The 13,881-nt window shown below is 40.8% G+C and overlaps 1 protein-coding gene across 1 annotated transcript in view; it reads right to left on the minus strand.

The window, feature by feature from the left end:
- Window positions 1-6,106: 6,106 nt before the first annotated feature.
- The window catches only part of kiaa0513 (KIAA0513 ortholog), a 35,287-nt gene continuing 27,512 nt past the window's right edge, over window positions 6,107-13,881 (minus strand). The window contains exons 10-12 of the mRNA XM_034084881.2: window positions 7,348-7,428; window positions 6,745-6,839; window positions 6,107-6,456 (exon numbers count right to left, since the gene is read on the minus strand). Of these exons, the coding sequence (XP_033940772.1) occupies window positions 6,407-6,456; window positions 6,745-6,839; window positions 7,348-7,428 (226 nt within the window). The 3' untranslated portion in view covers window positions 6,107-6,406. The remainder of the gene's footprint in view (window positions 6,457-6,744; window positions 6,840-7,347; window positions 7,429-13,881) is intronic.

The following is a 13,881-nucleotide window of genomic DNA, read 5'->3' on the forward strand; positions in this document are numbered from 1 at the left end:
CTAGTCAGACACATTTACTAACCATCATGCAATGCACTAGCAAGACGGCAGTCGCAATTGAGCAGGTCTGCGTCGGTCTCGCCTATTGACTAGAGATCGCTGTGAAGGCCACGGCGCAGACGGACCCGGTGGAATCTAGGGGTAATATTTACGGAAGTCACGGCGATCTGCGATGTCTACCTCTCAGGAACGCTGTGATTGGAAGAGGGTTACTTCCTCTTTCTATCCACCACTAATGTCCCTCTGTTATCACAATGCGATTCTAATCCAAGCAACTTTCAAATTGCACCTTAATAAAATGTTTTGAAGAGGATCTATATTACTGTCTATAGTCCTAAGGCAACTTTCACATTTTAACAAATTCTTCAATGTTCTACCTAATTTGACAGTCATATGATCATAATTACAGACATACTTTTGTTTTATAATTTTGTAAATATGGTCATATGACTATTTCTAAACACAGTGTATTTAAGCTCAGATTCTTAAAGGGAAATGGAAACACTTTTCAAACTGCTTTCCATGCGACAATATTCCCATTAGGAAATGTATTTATCTAGTCTATTTCCAATGTAAACGATCGAGATACTCACATTTATTTTTTTAAATACGCGCCTAATGACCTTGGGCGCTTCCATCGATCCGGGACTTTCCCAGTGACGTCACTGTGTGGGTACGGCTTCCTGGGCCAAAGCTCAATACAGCTGCAAACAACATGGCGTGCAATGCACCAGTGGTTTCCAACAAAAGAAAACGGTTGTCGTCAGGAGGGTATTGTATTGCCCCAGGCTGCACAAATGGTTTTTATACAAAGAAGGAAGAAGTACATTTCCATAGGCTGCCACTAAAGGATGAGAAGCTGCTCAAAGCATGGGTTATTTCCATGAAACGGTCCGATCCGCCGCTGAATCAGTACGCACGTGTGTGCAGCGAACACTTTACAAATGACGATTATGTCCACAAAATGAGGTTTGATGAGTCTGGATGCCTGGTTCGATACAAAACATCGGATTTGAAGCCAGGATCTGTTCCCACAATATTCGATTTCTCATTGTATGCAGTCGGGAACACCGACCGTCCCAGCACATCAGCCGCGCAAGACAATGACACCAGTGTCAACAAACGTGAAGTTCGAGCCACCAAACGAGCTGCTTCAGCTGCCGAGAGAGAGGTAAATATTGCAGCACTACCAGATTACTAGCTCACACATGTATTTACTGACACAGTGTGACCTTATTAATTTATGTATATATATATATATATTATGTAATAATGTACTGGAACTGGTGGTATCCCACTCGGCGAGTTCAGAACCGTCAGTACTTTCGGCGGATTCCGGATCGTATGCCACTCTAGTATTAGACCGAATCGGTTCATAAGCATAGGCCATGGGATGCCTGGTAACTGTAGACGCTTCCACATCAATTTCATCTCCCGACGAATAGTCAAATTCATCGTTCAAAACGTCGATCTCATTGCAAAATGCCTCCATCGCTGCCACGTTGTGTTGACTTCCGGTATGGATACCCGGAGCGAGGACCCACACAGTGACGTCACCATTTGGGACTCCCCTAATGGCAGCGGTCTGGTCCCGGAATTCCCCACCCGGCCGGCGGATAATTAATTTTCTTTTGGCGAGTAATATCATATACAATAAATATTACGATCAATATCCATTGTAAAATGAATAAACTACCGGAATATTATAGCTGTAATGGTGTTTCCTTTCCCCTTTAAAGAAACTATTTGGGCTGGGTGGCACTCTAGTTTAGGGTCAATAGGAGAACTCAATGCATTATTTTACCTCCTCCTCATTAGCATTCTGTGCAACTAGTGCACATTTGGGATCCACTAGTACTATTAGTAAACATTGTAAGCCTCACTAGTTCACTAGTTGAATTTAAATGTATCTCACTAGTTAACAAGTAAAGGGCAAAAGGTTGACTAGTTAACGTGTAGACATTTTGAGCCCCACTAGTTATCTAGTAAGGTCAAAAGAGGAGTCAATTAGTGCAGACAAATGTATGCCACTAGTTAACTAGTTCTGCTTCTTTTTTGTAACTAGTTAACATGTCAGAGCTTTTGCAGTGCACTAGTTAACTAGTAAGACTTTTAGTGTCACTAGTACAGTCAGAGGGTCACTAGTTCATCAAAAAGCTTACAAGTTGGGACTTTGGTGCTACTAGTGCCGCTCCCGGCGTCACCAGTAAGGCTTATGTAGTAACTAGTCAGACAAAAGTGCCACTAGTTGCTGAAAAAGAGTGACTAGTATAATGTTTTATTGAACTAGTAAAGCAGAGTGCCAAACTAGTTTGACCATATATCTAACAAGTGCAATGAAAGAGCCAACTAGTGTAGGCAGCTGCCGTCTGATATCAAGGTTATGGAATAAATACTTAAACGGCTTGCCATATTTTTGTGAACATACTACCACTTTCCCTGTGGACCAACACGTTTTTTTGTGAGACTGGGGCTGCAGTCGGATAGTTTAAAAATCAGCTCCTAAATTCTAACCCTATCGTCTATTCCTTGACCTCTGAGTGAAACGTCACGGGGTTAAGGGATAGTGGACAGGAGAATTCAAAAGGACTTAGGAGAAGAGACTGCGGTACTTTAGAGAATCCGAATGCACTTTCACTATCCGACGTGTTTATGATGCGCCTGCGGACGTCATGAATGTGCGTCTGCTGCTGTGGGGGAACTATGGAAACCACAGTTTTCTATACAGCGGACTATAACATGGATGTTTAATAAGAACGAGGGACTACCGTAAACTCATCTAGAGACTCTGCACCGTGCTCTGATGCTGTTGCTTTGCTTTATGAACGTGGACAACAGAGAAACATATTCTTCATGACCAAAGTTGGAATTGAAATAAAAAAGGAAAGTGAAACTTATGCTCGTCACCCTCTCCCTCCGGTCCACATTAATACCATGATCCCAATATGTATGATTGTATGAACTAAAGATCTTAAAATCAATACAAATGTATTTATTATAAACGTTAGTCCTTAACATCTATCACTGTGTATATCACCATTCAAACATCTTTTAAAAGTTGAACAAACCCCACACAGCTCAGTAAAGACTGAAATGTTGACTTTATTTGATAATTTCAGTAAAAACTAACGTTCATATTTCTCTTTTTGATTATAATACTGATGAACGTTCAAAACAAAGCACTTTGGCAACTTACCACCTAAGTTTTAAAATGCTTAATAAGCACCGTAACTTTCATGATATCATTTCTCGGTCATAATCGGTTGTTTCCGTGAACGGCCGACTGTTGAGTGACGGCAAATGCTGCGGCTGCAAGGCATTGTGGGGCAGCATTTTCGCTTCTCCTGTCGATTAGGGAGGTCTAGTGGTTCCTAAGCTAAAGGAGGTTATAAAGGAAGTTTGAAACCTCCTTTCGTATCATTCTCATCATTCTAGAGAATTCGAACGGCACTTATCATGGCTGCCACTGAGGGACTTCCGGGTCATTTCACTCCTTTAGGAAGGTTCCTAAGCTAAATGGACTATTCGACTTCAGCCCGGGTTGCAAAAGCTCCTGGTGTAATGTGTAGGTGGCCCAATACTTTGTTCTATATATTGTATGTTATGTGTGCTAGCAGCCAATAATCCATACTATTAAATAAAGCAAAGTTAATTCTGTTTCTTATGTTTCGTTTTTTCCGTAAAAAATTACGGATCAATAAGCAGTATCGATAAGAGTAGTATCGTTAAAATCTTAATGATACCCATCCCTAACGACAAGTCATTGATAGGTAGGCTATGTGTGGAATAGGAATGGAATAGTGATGTGATTATTTGCAACCTGCAGTACAAATATTAGTTAATGATTGATATATTTGCATTAAAAATATGTGAATTTAAACATCTACTACTCAGGGTAGTAGACCTTCTAGTTTCAATTAGGCCTCATTATTCCACAGTGCACAGGATCATCTGCCAATACAAGCACTTTGGTTCATGTTCAATCCATAATAACATGTCAAAGTACAGTTGGATCTTTGTGTCTTGATATTATTAGCAGAGAAAAGGTAATGTTTGTAGTACAGTTGTACTATAGACCACTCATCCAATCTCGGTGGGAACTGGGTTGGGGGGGGGGGGGGGGGCTCAAAAATATTTCCAATACCCAGACTGAAAAATGTGGAAACCACTTGCTCAAGGGTAGTTCATTGTCTTTCCTTTGTCATGTGTTGTACATTCATCCACTTACTGTTCATCTGGCCTACAACTTCAACGCAGACAAAAGTGCTAAAATGCTAGCATGACAACCCGAAACCATCACAACAGGGGGTCACCAAGAGGGAAATCCCATAACAACTTCATGTAAGTTTAATTACACATTTCACCTTGTTGATAATTGACATAAAGGCAATACAGTAAAATATTTGTTATTACCTTGCTACAAAAGACAAACTACCATTAACATGTAACAACAGATATACAGAGAGCATGAACTTGCCATGCTAACCAAATATAAAAGGCATCAATATAACAGTTCGTTATATTCAGAAGACACATGTAGTGCAAATGGCTCATGCTGTGCCAACACGTACAACATACAGCTCAATATTATTAGACAACGTGCAACGGGACCCCTGAGAGAATTGAAAGAGTCAATAAAGGGGGAAAACACGTCTGCAAGGCTTTCTATATGATTGTATGATTATGCACATGGGTGAAAACATGTCACTAAGCTGTAAAGGAATGAATGACATCAACATCGGAGACTATTGCACAACACTATATGCAAATGTTTAAAAGAGCACGTAACACAGGGCTTGGATGTATGAGTGGAACTACAGGGTCAGAACTGCAGGTAGATGTTCCTCATGGACACAATGATCAATAACATCTATTGATCAAACATGTTCAATAAAAGAAAATACAATTTACAAACAGAAATACATGATCAATTGTTTAACCGATGGAGAATATGTGCAGTAATTAAAAATGTGCTCTATCGACACAATAGATTCAAACAGATTATCCAACTGAAATGGGATTCAAACTGTCAGTGTATTATCCGGGAATGCAACGCAGACAACCAGCGTTCACCATTACACGAGGCTACCCTGCAGTGGTAGGGTGAACAGGAAGTGTCGATTCACAGAGAATGTGCACTTTTGACGCTTGCTTGATGCCGTTTGAACATGCTAGACACATGCAAAGATATAAATGCAGCAGGAGAAAATGTGTATGGTGGTTCAGGCAACATCTGGCATCGAAGCTCAACCAAAGGAAGATACACTACTTACTGTATAACCATCTAAAACACAGGGATGAATTGTATTTGTATTTTATCTCGCAGGAAATGTGTAACAGAGGAACAGTATAGGCTCTGCATCAGTGTGTGGTTGGTTAACAGAGCATCTGAATGAAATGACATTTGAATGACATTTACTTTAATTTCATTAATTTGGAAAGGTAAGTGTTCTCAAATGGCTTCAAGGATATAATGAAGTTATTAATTAAGGAAAACAAAAAATTATTTCCACTAGAATGTACATGTGTGCCAAAGTAAAAAGAGAGTGGTGTTAGATTCCTCTCGTCAGTAGGAAGACTGCTGCTCTTCTTTTCTAATAACACTCTCTTAGCTAAGCATTACTACCAAGGAGGGTCCGGTAGGAACATGTTGTTCCTTTTTAAGGCAGCCAGTCTAGCCATTTCTCTCAGTGTCCAGGCTTTATGCTAAGCGAAGTCTGGCCTTACTGAGTGTGCTTCTCAAGGTGTCAAACTAAACCAATGAAGGCATACAGGGAATGTGTGTGGTGCCAGCGATAAGGTTATATGGTAAATGTTACATATTATGGTAAAGCGGTATTTTATTGTTTGTATTGCCATAAAGGATTATACAGTGTTGCACAAAGCACAGATGAGTGCTCAGTAAAAAACTGAAATGACTTTACTATTCTACCCAAGTCTGGTTTGAGCTGTCTGTTGTCCAATGTAACCAGGCAGGACGATAGGCAGTGCCATGGCTCACCAGATGCTGTTAGAACCAACAAGTACTTAGTGTGTGTACCCAGGAAACAAAGGCATCGAGTATATATAGTTCACACATCATGCGAACAAGATTCTGACACCATGCTGAGGCTGTTTGCGTTTTATTCCAGACGGTTTCACTTTATGCTCCAAGTTCTTTTCCAATTACATCACATTAGGAAGTTTGAAAGGGTATTAAAGTTTGCACTAGCTGATGATGTTGTGTTATTGCTGACACATGGCCGGTGCAGAGGAGCAGGGTTCTGCTGGGGAATACTTCAGTATTGTAGGTTAATATGATATTCAGATGCATCAACAGTCAAACGGAGAGTTGGTCTGCGGGTTGCAGATAAACATCTTCTGTTGTTAATCTGTTCTGTGGAGACTTCGAGTTGCATCCTCAAACTTACTCTGACGCCATTTTCTCTATGTGGTCACTCAGCAACTTGTACTGTTCTGCAAAGGGTTAAAACACACACATAGAGTTATTTTTGTATAGCAGGAGTAAGACCTCATTTCCAAGTCCCATGTCATGTGTAGAGCAGAGACTGTGGACATGTTAGACCATACAACAGCTCTCCCTTGTGGAGACCTGAAGCTTGCTAAATATGAGTAAGTGTATGCTGGTGTTTGTGGATTACTATCTATCCATTACATGATTTACATCTAAAAACACCAAGGAAGTATTCACTTAGGCTGAAAGCCTGAGAGAATGTATAATGTATTTATTGCTTCAATGTTTACCTTCATTCAGGCTCCCAATGACCGCCTGCTTCTTCAGGAAGTCATTGCAAAGCTTCTTACTGAGCCCGAACGCCAGCATGTTGTGGGTGAATGTCCTGAAAATACACATAGCACCAAACTCATGTCAGTTCAAACATACGCTACATTCTGTATTAATCATTTCAAGAGAAATATGGTGCCATAAGTGCCATTAGAAACGCAGTCAATATAAATGAAATGAAGATAACCTTGATATTTAAAAAGTAAAGTATTGAAAATGAAATATATAGTATCTAATACAAAAATGCTTACCCTCCATTCATGCCCTTCCCCTACAGCCCACACACGCAGGCCAGATGTTAGGCACTGTGAATTTCTTCCATTCATATTCCCTTTGCTCTTTCCACCTTGTGTACAGTTGTGCTTAGACGGTCTCTACTCCTCTCTTTGAATACACTTGGACTATACTTTGTGCGTATAATTAATTAGCTAAAACCATGCACAATAGTGAACATCTAATGAGTCTGCGATCTGGTCTAGCCCTATTGTGTGTAGGGAACATCTAATAGTGTGATATGTAAATCCAATAAGAAGGACATCTTTGATTCTCTGGCAGCTCCGTACCCCAGCTGGCCGAAGGCGATGTTCTCATCCATCTTGGAGCTGTCGTCCCTCTCCTCCTGGGTCATGTGACACCACTTCTCCCTGCAGCACAGACACAGTGGCAGTCAGCCTTTCATTCCAAAGTCTCCACTGAAGATTCACTTCACAGTTCACTTTATGATGGGATGCAACAACAGGGATTCCATTAACCCTAAATCAAATCAACAATAACATAGAAAACAATAAGACATTAACCATCCACTAGCAAAATAATAAAAACAAAGAATTAATTCACAGTTGTTAACTAACAACAACAGATGAGTAATGTACGGTGGCTGAGAAGTGCAATCGACAATTACAAAGTGTGAAACACTTTAACAAAGCTTGAGACAAATTTACATTTTATAAAACAAATCTACATTTTATAAAACAAAATTACATTTAAAAAAAACAAAATTACATTTAAAAAAAACAAAATTACATTTTACAAAACAAAATTACATTCGCAAACACTTTTGCCAAAGAAAAAACAATTGAACATTAACAAAATCAAATTAACAAGATGCGAAACACTTTAACATTTGCCGAAACACTTTAACAAACTAGAGAATCAAATCGCAAAGGGAATGCCCCTTCATACCAGAAGTGACGAGCAAGTGATTGACACAAACTTAAGTTTGTTTGTTGTGTTTAATCTCGATGTCGTGCTCAGTGCTGTCGGAGTGCAGGGGAACACTGCGGTCCACTCAGCTGTCTCTCACGTTTGCTTGGTCAAATCAGCAGCTCTTCATTTTTAAGTGCGCGATTAATACGTTAATCGACCGAGAAGCGGCACTGACGCACAAGAGTAAAATAATGCATGTTTTTGTGCTATATTTGCGATACAAATATGTTTTACCATAAGTTATTAATAATACTTCATTGTATTGTTGCTAGCAGTCAAACTAGTGCTGAGTCCAACAGTGTCAGTTTAAAATAATTGTATCCCTCATCAAATATAGCAGAATACATGAATTATTGTACTCAGGATGGGAGTTTGACAGAGTATTACTCAAAAAGTACACAGTAAAAGTAGCTCATTGTATTTGTGGTAGTGGTCTAACAAGTACTGAGTCCAACAGTACCAATTTTATTAAGAACTTATGGCTAAAAATTATTTAATCTCATCAAATATAGCAGAAGTGGCATGATTTTGTTCTCAGAAGGGGACTTTGAGAGAGTATTACCCAAAAAGTACACAGTAAAAGTACTTCATTTTATTGTTAGTAGCAGTCAAACTAGGACTGAGTCAAACAGTGTCAGTTTTATTAAGAAGTTATGGTGCAAATTATTTATGTCGCAAATAAAGCAGAAAGAACATGCATTATTTTACTCTTGTACTACTAGCGTCAGTGCCGCTTCTCGGCAATTACCGTAAAGGCCCGATTAATTGTGCACTCAAAAATGAAGAGCTGCTGATTTGACCAAGCCATTGCGAGAGACGGCTGAGTTGACCACAGTACCGGAACGGACGACACTATCTTAATATCTTCTGAAAACAAATGCCAGTGTCACACACACACACACACACACACACACACACACACACACACACACACACACACACACACACACACACACACACACACACACACACACACACACACACACACACACACACACACACACACACACACACACACACACACACACACACACACACACACACACACACACACACACACACACACACACACACACCACACACACACACACACACACACACACACACACACACACACACACACACACACACACACACACACACACACACACACACACACACACACACCTCCTTCGTAAATAGAATAATAAGGCGTAATAATCGGGCATTTCTATGTGTGTGTGTGTGTGTGTGTGTCAGAGTTCCCGTTAGCCGGTAATTACCGGACTATGACCGGTAAAATATGCTGAAGACCGGCAAATCTAAATCTGTCCGGTCAAAATAATTTCCCCTTAGCGCAATACCGCATCAGTTGCGCAACTTGCACCACTTATGTGACGGACAAGAATAGTCAATTATAATGTCTAACACGTAATGTGGAGAAAGAGATGTCCTGTATGGGTTCATTGTGCGGTGGGCATGTAAACAAATGCATAATGCTGCGCTATACTTTGTGGCCTCACCCGGTTGCAAAGCGATGCTTATTGTTTAGGTGTCTTTTAATAAGCAGGTAGTCATATCATTAGCTAGAACTAGCTGGATCTGATCGATATGGACATAAACGCGAGTGAAGTCTAATCTGACGGGAGAGAGATCAGCTGCTGCTGACGAGTCGACACGCAGCTCTGCATGATCACCTGCAGCGGTGAGCGGACAAAACACACACTTCAGGTTAGAATATCACACGTAGCTATTTTAATTACCTCTCAAACTACCTAAACTAGTTATAGATATGTTTAGTCTTACTGTCGGATCACTCATTACTGATCCACGAGCTGCATGAGACTGACGGGCTGTCAGGAGAGGGAGAGCGCTCTGTTTATTATTCCCGTGTTATTGTAAATTACTGTACACTTTTGAAGAGTTAATCTACTATAATTAGTTTGTTTAATATCAAATCATATCAATTTGTTTTAAAGCTCAATATATAACAAAGAAGACCTTTGACCGGCATTTTGTCCGGAAGATTTAAACTTTAACGGACATGTTGAACGGGAACTCTGGTGTGTGTGCGTGTGTTTGTAGAAGTGTGTGTGGCTATAACGAAGCAGCCTGCAGTCGCTCCTTAGCTGTCTAATGAAGGTAAACACGAACGTATCTCTTGTGCACGAGAAAGTATATCGTGAAGAGCATGTCACTTGGCCCAGGTGGTTTCCACAGAACGGACAAAACATGTTTAACGACCATAAACACACTCGTACCGTCCATAGGTACCGGCGGCCTATCAGCCAAAACAAACTTAAGTTTGTGTCGATCACTTGCACGTCACTTCTGGTATGAAGGGCATTCCCTTTGCGGTTTGATTCTCTAGTGTTTTAGGAAATGTTAAAGTGTTTCGAGACTTGTACATTTGTCTCAGTTCTTGTAAAAGTGTTTCGCTAATGTGATTTTGTTTTATAAAATGTTAATTTGTCTCTAGCTTTGTAAAAGTGTTTCTCATCTTGTTAATTTGTTTTTGTTAATGTTAAATTGTTTTTTCTTTGGTAAAAGTGTTTCGCTAATGTAATTTGTTTTATAAAATGTAAATTTGTTTTATAAAATGTAAATTTGTCTCAAGCTTTGTTAAAGTGTTTCACACTTTGTAATTGTCGATTGCACTTCTCAGCCACCGTAGTAACGAGTGAGACAGTAGTATCATTTATTTCTTAATCAATATCAATCAATTAATCATTCAAATATTTCAAATTGCAGATCTGTACTTCTTAATCCACCTTTTATTGTATCTGCATGTTTTGAAATGTATATTTAGAAATTCTTCCCAGTGCTCTTTGCAACCTCTGTAAAAAAGGTGATCATACTCCGTCATGGCTGCACTTTCATATGAACGATTGGACACACACACACACACACACACACACACACACACACACACACACACACACACACACACACACACACACACACACACACACACACACACACACACACACACACACACACACACACACACACACACACCACACACACACACACACACACACACACACACACACACACAACACACACACACACACACACACACACAACACACACACACACACACACACACACACACACACACACACACACACACACACACACACACACACACACACACACACACACACAGGTCAGTCAACACTAATCCCAGTTGACAGTTTGAACTCAAAGTCAAGAGTGAACATTCTTAATAGTTCTCCATGTTCAGACTGAAGAAAAAGTTAGAGCTAAATGCACACACAATTACAAATCATGTAACCACATCCTTACCAGGTCAGAAAATGCTGTATTTATTTGTATCTATCTCTCTGTCCCATTCAGATGTATTTATGATTTCCAAACAACCGCTACACTGGACCGCCATTATGGAACCAGATGCAGTTCTAGAAGGTTTCTGATATAATTGCAAAGCTTCTGTCCTTCTCCTCTCCACCTAGATTAACCTTTGCTTTACTAGATTTCTGTGGGCAAAGCAATAGAAAGACAGACCTCTCGTCTTTCTCTTCTTCCTGCGTTCCCCCGCCCGGCAGCAAAGCACAGGAAGACAAAGGGTTAAAGTCAACATGCACATAGAGGGAGGAAAATAAGAGCTAGTAGACAGGAAGAGTACAGGAGGAGAGGGTTGAGAAGAGAGAAGAGGAGGAGAGGAGGAGAGCAAGAGAGGAGGGGGTGTGGCATCAGGACATTAGCAGCAGTACTGAACACCACTGTCTCTCTCTACACCAGTGGTTCTCAAACTTTTTCTGTCAGGCCCCCCCTTTGGAGAGTCAGGCTCAGTGGCGCCGCCAGAGATTTCTTTTGGGGGTCCTGTGGGGTAGCTTGACGTTTCATAGAGGGTGCTCAAACATTTAGGGTTTCCCATTAATGTACCGGGCGCTACAGTGGAATGTTCTACTGCAGCGATCCCCACGCAAATACACAGTGTACCCGCTACTGTTACAATGAAGGCTCGATAATCAGCTCGCCGCATATAGGTGTAAGCAGGGGTAAAGTGCTATTTTTACAGGTGGTGTGTGGACCTCACATAGGTCACAGGGGGGCAAGCTCCCCCGGGAAGATTGATTTTTAAATATTGAAGTGAAAAGCATCAATCTGGTGCACTTTGAGAGCAAAATGAAGAGATCTATGGATACATCTCTCAACACCCATTTGAAACAGAACTGTAAACAGATTTACTTTTTCTTTATGGATATTTTACAAATCACCCTTTTAAATGTTATTCTTTTTTACTGTCAAAAAGTATTTCATACCTGTTTTTCATTTATTCTCTTATTTTTGTATAACTATAATGATCATATAAACGTGTGCCTCGGAAATAATTGTTTACATTAATGGTGACCAAAACGTTTGAGACCCACTGAGAGAGTCCTTTAGCTCACTGAGTCTCTCAGTCTGACAGGACTGACTCTCCTCCAGTTTGTTGTTGAAAAAACTCCTTATATCCGTTAGCGTAGCTCGCTAGCACCAGAAGCTAACAACAACGATCTCCAGTACCGGTGTGCACTCTCTCTCTCACAAAATGGCTACACACACACACACACACACACACACACACACACACACACACACACACACACACACACACACACACACACACACACACACACACACACACACACACACACACACACACACACACACACACACACACACACACACACACACACACACACACACACACACACACACACACACACACACACACACACACACACACACACACACACACACACACAGGTCAGTCAACACTAATCCCAGTTGACAGTTTGAACTCAAAGTCAAGAGTGAACATTCTTAATAGTTCTCCATGTTCAGACTGAAGAAAAAGTTAGAGCTAAATGCACACACAATTACAAATCATGTAACCACATCCTTACCAGGTCAGAAAATGCTGTATTTATTTGTATCTATCTCTCTGTCCCATTCAGATGTATTTATGATTTCCAAACAACCGCTACACTGGACCGCCATTATGGAACCAGATGCAGTTCTAGAAGGTTTCTGATATAATTGCAAAGCTTCTGTCCTTCTCCTCTCCACCTAGATTAACCTTTGCTTTACTAGATTTCTGTGGGCAAAGCAATAGAAAGACAGACCTCTCGTCTTTCTCTTCTTCCTGCGTTCCCCCGCCCGGCAGCAAAGCACAGGAAGACAAAGGGTTAAAGTCAACATGCACATAGAGGGAGGAAAATAAGAGCTAGTAGACAGGAAGAGTACAGGAGGAGAGGGTTGAGAAGAGAGAAGAGGAGGAGAGGAGGAGAGCAAGAGAGGAGGGGGTGTGGCATCAGGACATTAGCAGCAGTACTGAACACCACTGTCTCTCTCTACACCAGTGGTTCTCAAACTTTTTCTGTCAGGCCCCCCCTTTGGAGAGTCAGGCTCAGTGGCGCCGCCAGAGATTTCTTTTGGGGGTCCTGTGGGGTAGCTTGACGTTTCATAGAGGGTGCTCAAACATTTAGGGTTTCCCATTAATGTACCGGGCGCTACAGTGGAATGTTCTACTGCAGCGATCCCCACGCAAATACACAGTGTACCCGCTACTGTTACAATGAAGGCTCGATAATCAGCTCGCCGCATATAGGTGTAAGCAGGGGTAAAGTGCTATTTTTACAGGTGGTGTGTGGACCTCACATAGGTCACAGGGGGGCAAGCTCCCCCGGGAAGATTGATTTTTAAATATTGAAGTGAAAAGCATCAATCTGGTGCACTTTGAGAGCAAAATGAAGAGATCTATGGATACATCTCTCAACACCCATTTGAAACAGAACTGTAAACAGATTTACTTTTTCTTTATGGATATTTTACAAATCACCCTTTTAAATGTTATTCTTTTTTTACTGTCAAAAAGTATTTCATACCTGTTTTTCATTTAT

Source organism: Pseudochaenichthys georgianus, chromosome 6, assembly GCF_902827115.2.
Source record: "Pseudochaenichthys georgianus chromosome 6, fPseGeo1.2, whole genome shotgun sequence".
Taxonomy (NCBI): domain Eukaryota; kingdom Metazoa; phylum Chordata; class Actinopteri; order Perciformes; family Channichthyidae; genus Pseudochaenichthys; species Pseudochaenichthys georgianus.